Source organism: Gopherus flavomarginatus, chromosome 9, assembly GCF_025201925.1.
Source record: "Gopherus flavomarginatus isolate rGopFla2 chromosome 9, rGopFla2.mat.asm, whole genome shotgun sequence".
In the NCBI taxonomy this organism is placed as follows: Eukaryota; Metazoa; Chordata; order Testudines; family Testudinidae; genus Gopherus; species Gopherus flavomarginatus.
The window spans coordinates 85769421-85778824 of record NC_066625.1 but is presented as its reverse complement, the minus strand read 5'-3'; the positions used below and the strand labels follow the sequence as shown (position 1 = coordinate 85778824).

General features: G+C 42.3%; 1 protein-coding gene across 1 annotated transcript; it reads right to left on the bottom strand.

The window, feature by feature from the left end:
• Positions 1–356: 356 nt before the first annotated feature.
• On the bottom strand, positions 357–8940 carry MTFMT (mitochondrial methionyl-tRNA formyltransferase). Its single transcript, XM_050967499.1, has 9 exons — positions 8764–8940; positions 8136–8348; positions 7020–7142; positions 6014–6116; positions 5012–5087; positions 4447–4538; positions 3339–3420; positions 999–1081; positions 357–823 (listed from the first exon to the last, which is right to left on the bottom strand). The coding sequence occupies exons 1-9, from the start codon at positions 8916–8918 to the stop codon at positions 623–625; spliced, it is 1128 nt and encodes a 375-aa protein (XP_050823456.1). The 5' UTR covers positions 8919–8940; the 3' UTR covers positions 357–622.
• Between the last annotated feature and the right edge of the window lie 464 nt (positions 8941–9404).

The window sequence follows — 9404 nt, the reverse complement described above, 5'->3', positions numbered from 1 at the left end:
ATAAAAGCGTGCAAAATTACCAATATTATCCTCCTGGACAATTTCCAATTGTAGACTTCACTTGAAAATGTTCCACTAATGAAAAATTACAAAGCTGGGCCTGAGATACTACACAATTACCATATGCCTCTGTACAAATATATTTGGATCCAATAGGATTTTGGCAAATATTACTTACCAAAATAGGTGTGTTTCACACAAACAGGATCTTGCAGGTAAAAGAATGTCTCTCATTAATTTCCTATACCATTTAAGGACAAACTACTTTAAGTTTGTCAGATAAGCGTAATTAAACACAATTATATTGATTTACCTTCTGACTAAACCATGCTGAAGAAAAAAAAAGCTTTTTAAAATTATGTATAAAAATAATTTATTGTTTAACAATAGAAACAGTTATTCAATGTCTTAGTTAGGCATTCACTAATGTGTGCTCTTCTCTTAAGGAATAAAATGTAGTGTTTCATAAAAGAGTAATGACAACATCTTCTTGGCTGATGATACCAATACCACACATTTTTCAGTTGAAACACCCTTAAATAAATACCTGCTTCATTTATTGTAATGGACGATTAAATATTTAATGTTTCTATTCATTTACAGCTGTCCTGTTTGACAAATTTCATGCACTTTTTGTTTTATATTGTGCACCACCATTTCCTTTTCTTTCAGTCTTCTTCACTGTGGTAAGTTTGAGTGTGTGAAATCTGCAATCCCCATGAAGCGTTTTCTGTTGGAACCAGGGATGTAAGTATCCATTATAGAAGTCAGCAGCTGTAAGCTTCTTCTTTAAGATGACAGTTTTGACTCCAACCCAGCCTTCCTAGAAAGGAAAATAAAAAGGTGCACACAGTAAGGACTCTACCTACTAGCTAAGTTTGTTAAAGTCTGGCTATTCTTATGGTCTTACGTTAGGGTGCAGATTATTAAAAACCAGAGGTAGCAATCTAAAGATCATCTTCAGAACCTTGAACAGAAAGCAAAGGCAGAAAACATACCTTGCAACGTACCACCAATGTCTCTGACGATTTATGGTATAATACTGATCCTGGAACAATTCCATGTTCATTTAATAGCTGATCTGCAAACAAATAGGAACTTCTTGCATTTTCATGTTACTGAATAAGAGTAAAAAATAGGAAACTTATTTTTATGTCTGTCTCTGAAACTAGACAATTATGTAAAATTATCGGTTTGCACAAAAAAACTCATTGTTCTTTATGATATATAGCAGAGAGGAGCAAGTCAGAGTAAGCGGTGAAAGTGTCCCATAAGTAGCAGAAGAATTCCAGCATGGTCCCCAACTTTTTCAAAGCATGCATAAGCTCTCTTGTACTAATAAAGGCATGTTTGCTCTGTAGGGGACTTAGTGAAGCCACATTCTGCAGTACACTGCCCTCTAATGTCTTAGCTCCCCAAACAAAACAGTCAATGCAGTAGAATAGATACTAGAGCAGTGATTCCCAAACTGGGGTTCGTGAACCCCTGGGGGTTCTTGGGAAAAAATTCCCTAATGGCAGATAAATCTATCCCTAGGGATCCCAGGCAACATGGGGCCAGCAGCCCGCAGCCCCTGAACTTCCAAGAGCTAAGCAGATCAAAGTGAGCCTATCTATCACACTGAGGAGATTTAAACTTCAAGGCTCCTTATAAGAAATGGAAAGGGAGGTGAAAATTTTTTGCTGTTTTTAAAATTAAATAGGCAGCTAGTATTGTTTTTAAATTATGAAGAACAAGTTTAAGCTTTTTTGTAACTAGTGCTGTTTGCCTGCACTGCTCAAGACCTAAATGCTTGCATAGGAGGAACTCTTGAGTGAGATCTTGGAAAAGTGTTGCTGTTTTTGCTAATAAATAATAATAGTGTGTAATAAGCATGTCATAAAAACAAATTTTATATTTCCAAGATCACTGCATTTATAATTTATACTCGGGTACAGGTGAAAATCCCTGGAATTATTCATTTTTAAGAGGGGGTTCGCGAGACTTGACATGCTAATAAAAGGGGTTCACAGGCTGTTAAAGTTTGAGAACCACTGTACTAGAGGTATCATTAACTCTTCTTCTGGATGTTACCCATCTCCCTTGAGAGACTCCTAAAGGAAGAGGATTTGGGGAAACACAAGAGAGAGGCTGGCCTTCCTTGTGGATGACCCAGGCTCAACAGGTCTACAGGACTATGCCTATAACTATTAATTTTACCAGACACAGAAATAATAGAATCATAGCAATGAAGGGCTAGAAGGGCCCTCAAGAGGTCATCTAATCCAGCCACCTATGCGGAAGCAGGGCCAGGTAAACCTAGCCCATCCCCGACAGGTGTTTGTCCAATCTGTTTTTAAAGACCTCCCACAAAGGGGATTCCAATACCTCCTTTAGAACCTTATTCCAGAACTCGATTACACTCAGTTAGAAAGCTTTTCCTATTACCTAACTAAAGTCTCTCTTGCTGCAGGTTAAGCTCATTACTTCCTGTCCTACTTTCAGTGGAGATGAAGAAGAACTGATCATCACCCTCTGTATAACAGTTCTTAATGTATGTGAGACAGTTGTCCAGTCCCCTCCCCCGGCTTTGTTTTTCAAGACTAAGCATATCCAGACGGAACCTTTCCTCACAGGTCAGGTTTTCTAACCATTTTATCATTTCTGTTGCTCTCCTCTGGACTCTCTCTCCAATTTATCTACATCTTTCCTAAAGTGCAGCACCCAGAATTGGGAACAGAACTCCAGCTGAGTCCTCACCAGTGCTGAGTAGAGTTGGACAATTACCTCCTGTTAATACACCTCAGAATGACATTAGCTTTTTTTGTAACTGCATCATATCGTTGACTCGTATTCACGTTGTGATCCACTATAACCCCCAAGTCCCTTGGCTAGGCAATAGTAAGCTAATAGTTATTCTCCATTTTTTATTTATGCATTTGATTTCTCCTTCCCAAAGGTAGCACATTTCATTTGTCTTTACTGAATTTCACCTTGTTGATTTCAGACCAACTCTCCAATTTGTCAAGATGTTTTCCATTCTAATCCTGTCGTCCAAAATGCTTGAACCGCCCCCCTTGCCCACCAAACTTCCCTTGGTGTCATCTGCAAATCTTATAAGCACACTCTTCACATCATTATCCAAGTCATTAATAAAAATACATTGGGAGCAATTTATAAGTTTCTATGTATTTAAATGAGACTATTTAGTCTTCTTTAATTCCACTAGACTCCTAGTTAAAATACTGCATCATGTAACTGTTGCCTAGCATTGCTTCCTGTTCACTTCCAAATAAATTAAATCACTGTCAGTCTGTAAAATCTTGTAGCAGAGAATGTTAACAGATTAAAGTAAATACCAGCAAAGCTGCAGATGTTATGCACTTCCACAAAATCCAGAAGTTTAACAGTATTTCCCATCCATAATGTCTGCAATGGAAGCTGGAAATACATAAGGAGAGATGACAAACTGGGAACATTTTTACAGGAGTCTCAGTCAACTACTTTGTTTTTTCATGGGAAAAGTGTAGTAAACAGCACTAAGGTAAAGGTTTAGGGACTATTCCTGGTAGGGTGGACTATCTACATGTCATAAGGTATATAAGCACCTGACCTTTTTTGTTCTTCTCCTATTCCTTCCCTTTTAAAAACTTCTTTACAACCATATTAAGCTACATATTAAAAAAGTTACAGTACATACTCATTCATAAGCCCAATATTTTTGGTAAAAGAGTGACGCATCGGGGGGGGGGTTGGCTTATAAATGGGTCTACACCAAAATTTGATGATTTTAAACTCTATAGAATCACTGATTTGAATATTTAATACATTGTGGTTTTGTTTACCTGGAGCGCCTGCAGGCATGGAGCCCCTCAGCTCCCTGTGGCCGCAGTTTGCCATTCCCAGACAATAGGAGCTACGGGAGCCACTTCCAGCAGCTCCCATTGGCTGGGAACAGCAAACCACGACCACAGGGCGGTGAGGGGCTCCATGCCTGCAGATGCTCCAGGTAAAACAAAATATCCTGACCCATCAGCGTCTTACCCTGACGGGCAGGCAGCAAGTTTGCCAACCCCTGAAATGTTTGCAGTAGATATCTGAAGGATAAATTTGCACCCTTTAAAACAGTTAACCATAATTTTATGCAGTACTTCACAAATATAGCATCATTCCGTTGAATGAATGCACTCTCTGAAGTACCATAGATATTATCCCCATTTTACTGACGGGGAAATTGAAGCAGAGAGATTAAATAACTTGTCAAGGTCACAGTGAGATGACAACAGAACTAGAATTAGAACTCAGGAGATGTTCTTGGATCCATGTCCTATCCTCATGCAACTTGACTGCTTTGCCCCTCTAAAAAGAGTCAAGCCACCATTTAAAAGGCTAAAGTATCAACGTCCCATTAGGGTAAGAGTTACCTTAAAGGAAAGCTTCCAAAAAATTACTACTAGTTTGTCTTACTGTAGCTCCTATGGCACGATGTAGTCGTAATATCTGCTCAGGAGTTTGTTCTTCCCATTTTATACAACTCATAGCAATAGTGACTTTAGGAGCTAGAAAAGAGGAAGGCAAAAAAGACCTTACATTTTTGCTGTGTGTTTATTTACAACTGTAATTTGTAAAGTCATTAAAAGCATCTTGATGCAACACCAGCACTAGAACACCTATGCTCAAGCCTAACAGCTGATTTTCTGTAACACAGACAGGAACAGCATGAAACTGATCAGAATCTTGAGATGCAGTGTTTCCTTTAACAGTTGCAGGGGCTGTCAGAAAATTGCTACTGCTGGAATCGAAGGAAAGATTCTGCAGTGTTCTACCCCCATGATATTAATCCTTTACCACAGAAGTCATTGGAAGTTTTCCATTGATTTCAAGAGATACAGACACAGCCCTAAATAAGAACCAACACACACAAGAGTGCCCAAAAAACACACAATATAGGATCACAGGAACTGAATTCTATGCCCAGGTAATATTGAAAAAATGAAAAACATACAATTTGCATTAAATACTTAGTACTTACCAAATGTTACTCCTTCATTTGGTTGCTCTCTTTTGTTTTTTAAACTTTCAGGTAAGTTTTTCAAAACTGAAATGAGCTGCAAAACGAAAAAAGGCTTTGTAAAGAACAAATTTAAATAGTACATGAGCATTATATTAAATATATTGCCAGTACCATTCCTCCAAAACTTTTAAAGCCACATACATTTTGATCAGTCCAATTTTAATAAAAGCTCAAAAGAAATTCATTTCACTGAATTAAGAACACACCTAACTGTGCTATAAACTAATTTTTTTCCAATTAAAACTGAAAATTCCTCAGCCTCATGCTGGCAGGTAGCCTGCTAGTGTCACCGGGTGTAAAATCAAATGAAAAAGCTGCCACTGACTTCAATGGAAGCAACGTCAGCTTGGGCATTCATACAGTGTATTAAAAAAGTTGCTCTTTGGACACAGGCGCTGACTCGATGGATGCTCCGGGACCGGAGTACCCACAGGAAAAAAAAATAGTGGGTGCTCAGCACCCACCAGCCACCTCCAAACAGCTGTTGGGGGTGGTGCAACGAGGACGGGGCCTTAGGGGAGGGGTGGCCCCTGGGAGGAATGGGTGTGGAGCATCCACCCAGGAGAAAGAAAAAAGAAAAAATAAATAAAGGCCAGTGTTTGTGCTTTGGACAGTTAAACCAGAACTAGAACCAGAACCAGTTAATACAGCGGTCTCCAACCTTTTTTGTCTGGTGAGTGCACGACAACGAGCCACTGAGGACCGTGTCCAGCAGATGAGCATCTGCCAAAATACTGCCGAGAAGCAGCAACATGAATAGACGTCGCCGCCAAAATGCCGCCAACAAGCATCATCATCCAGAGGCATTGCCGCCAAAAATCAGCAGTTTGTGTATTGAGGGAATGTACTCCTTTGTTTTCTACTGCATTCACAAATAGCTCATAACAAGGAATGCTTCTCAGAATGGAAATTTTGAGGACAATGCAATGAAAAAGTGGGCAGTTACTTGCATAGATTTACCATGTTCGCACCCAACTTTGATAATATTGCTTCCAGTTCCTTTGCTGTGCACTGGGAAGGAACAGCATACCTTTCCTGCTTAATAATTGGACCTACATCAAACCTAAAATCAAAAAACATATGCATTAGCTTCTTCCTCTAGTAGATTATCACTTCATTCACACTAGATCTAGCGTATAATTTAGCACAAGGCTAGTATATTAACTCAGTTGCTCACTATACTCATTTGCGAGCAGAAAGAAAGAAATTACAATTTTAACACTGGGTTCATAAGTCAATATTATGGAAGAGAAAATAGGATTGTATAACAGAGGCAAGCTGAAACTGGTCTGAATATTTGAGTTACAATTCCAAGTGCTTTATTTCAAAAGAAAAGTGGCCTGAAATATTCAAGGTGAATTTCATACATTATTGAGATCTGTTATCCAACAGAAGTATGATAGGAAGAATATTCCTCTGGTATAGCTAAAAATGGACAGGCCCAAGTAAAGGGACACAGCATGTACCTTTTAATGTATTTGGTACACTATGCCACTTCATTTTATGTTCAGCTTCAGAAATGAACAAGTTTGTAGAACCTGTGAGTACACCATATAGCATCTAGAGAAGCAGATCATCAGAGGAGAGAAGTAATTTACCAGTTTCACTGAACAGTTGATTTGAGATCAGTAGTCCTGAAGATCTAGTGTTATTTTTAACGTGTACAGCACGAAGAGCTTAACAGACAGCTGTGATATGGCGGTCTGGTGGAAAATCAATTTGTCCACTCATAGGACGTATACATGACAAGTCATAGCAGTTCAGGTAAGACTTCTGAACTGTTTTAACGTATTTAATATTAAATCATCTGTATGGGTGCATATATCCATTTTAATTAAATGAAAGTTAACGTCAATACTATTTAACTTTAAAAGAATGAATAATCAACACAGTATTAACTTAATATTTATGAAAGGCAGACACTGCAGTGATTGAATCTTTTTTTTTTAAATGATGTTTGCTGTACCTTTTAGGCTTAATTTGCATAATTGTCACCCCAGTTACTGTATCACCATGAAGCACTGCGTGGACTATCGGTGCTGGGCCACGCCACCTTGGGAGATAGCTGGGATGGACATTCAACACGCCACTGAATCAGAATATTTTTAAATTAGAATAGGACCAGTAATTCTGTAACACATATAAATGAGTATTAACCATTTATTATACTGAACTTCCTTTTTATAAAAACCATGTTTTAACTCTTTAGATGTATTGAAAATTCAACCAGCTTCACTAAACCATACACCTTTACCTCGCTATAACGCGACCCGATATAACACAGTAAAGTAGTGCTCCGGGGGGGGTGGGGCTGTGCACTCCGGTGGATCAAAGCATGTTCGATATAATGCGGTTTCACCTATAACGCTGTAAGATTTTTTGGCTCCCGAGGACAGCGTTATATCGAGGTAGAGGTGTATTTAAAATGCCAATCCTAAGAGCAAATAAGCATTTTAGAGGCATATTTACACTATATAGCTTTAAAGTCTGGCCAAAAGTGAACAGGGGAAGGGGAACAGAAGAAGTAAGGGGAACACACCACATATTTAGAAGGACCTCGTTAACTTTTTTTAAGTTATTTCTGTATGTCAACATTTTTGGTTTTGAATCTACTGTTGTTACAAGTAGCACTGGAACAGATTCAAGAAAATAAATTTCTCTATTTTGTTCAGTTTATTAACTTTGTACATTTGATAGACTTTCTGCATAATCAGCTTCACAGTTTGCACAGAAAGTTGTGTGGATCTTTCACCCAGCAAATGAGGAAAGAAAAACAGAGCAAGGAAATGTGATTTTCAAAGCAATAAAAATCTGCTGCAGAACTCAGCAACAAGCTGAACATTTGCAACGACTCAACTTTTTTTTTTTTAAATGACTGGTTTTCAAGTCAATGGTGTCCCTTTAAAGGGATTCTTCACAATGCAAAAGACCCAAATCTCAGATGGTCTTTTCACATGCTACTATAACCAAAATCGGTCATACACAGACAACTTAAAACTAGCTTCATCGCCAAAACAGGCTAGATGACAAAAACATATATCATACCCGAAAACAGGCTGCTGCCCCATCATATCAGACTTACTATGGAAACTGAAGAATGAGGCCCTCATTCAGAAGGCGCCCAAACGATGCCACCACCCCGACATCAAACTGGCCACTGGGTCCTGTATCTGGCCAGTCGTGGGTTGGGAGCTGGAACTGCTGGGCGCAGTTTTTCACAGGAGAACCCCTTGGCAAAGGGGATGGCAGGGTCACCACCTCCAGCCTGTCTATGAGCGGCTCCTCCCTGGGCTCCCTGTGGCAGAATGACAACGTGGAACATGCCAGTGAGCGACCACTACAGCCAGGAAGGGAAGGCAAAGCCTCTCTATGCACAACAGGTGGAGAAACAGCAGCTCCTGACTTTCTGCCCCCAAGGCACCCCAACCCTACCCTTCCCCACCTCATGGCCCACCACTACCACCCCCTCCCCAGCTCCCCTGCCCCCAACTCAGCTCCCCCTCCTCCCTTGCCCCTTCCCGCCCAACTCAGCTCCCCCTCCTCCCCTGCCCCTGCCCCTGCCCGCCCAACTCAGCTCCCTCTGCTCCCCTGCCCCTGCCCGCCCAACTCAGCTCCCCCCTCCAGCTCCCCTGCCCCTGCTCCCCATCCTTCCATACTCCCCTCCCCCCACTTCAGCCCCCCCCTCCCATGGTCCCCGCTGCCCTCGGCACCTGGCGGCTTCCAGCGCCCTCAGGGACTCGGCAGCGAAGTCATCGGTGCCGAAGAACAGGACCCGCCACGGGGGCTTCCCCCGGGGGGCCCCGAGCTCGGCCAGCCCGCGGGCGGCGGCTCCCTCCCGCCAAGCCCGCAGCAGCCTCCCCCTCATGCTGCCCGAAGCCCAACCCGCTTCCGGGGTCGCGGCACGCGGTGACGCAAACACGCCACGCACACCGCCTGAGCACGGCCTAGCGCGATGACATCATGCCCCGCTGCGCCGAGGAGATGGGCGGGGCCTGACGAGGGGGCGTTGCCTGGGAGGCGGGGCGGGGCGGGGCCAGGCTGTGATATATATGCGTGGGGGGAGGGCTCTAGGGACTAGAGACGGCTGCTGAAGCCCAGGAGTCATGGAGGTGGCTCTGTCCTAAGGGGAGCAGTGAGGTCCCTGGCTGCAGCCCCCTCCTGCACCCTGAACCAGGGCCACCCCTAGGCTTTATGGGGCTGGCAGCCTCAGGGAGGGATGAGGCACCAAGGCTACCGAGCCGGCCGGCTGCCTCGCAGCGGTGGAGAATCACAGCACCCCACAGACACCCCTGGACCCTGTCCCTCACGCAGCATGTGTGGAGACGCCGCAGTCGGCTCTGTGAACACAGCT

Bases quoted from the DNA above. Each gene is read 5' to 3' on its own strand.
- MTFMT (XM_050967499.1), bottom strand. From the start codon at position 8,918: ATGAGGGGGAGGCTGCTGCGGGCTTGGCGGGAGGGAGCCGCCGCCCGC. The intron at 4,539-5,011 runs GTAAGTACTAAG...CCTCTTTTCTAG, and splicing joins AAATGAAGGAGTAACATTTG to CTCCTAAAGTCACTATTGCT. The intron at 3,421-4,446 runs GTAAGACAAACT...ATGTATTTCCAG, and splicing joins ATCGTGCCATAGGAGCTACA to CTTCCATTGCAGACATTATG.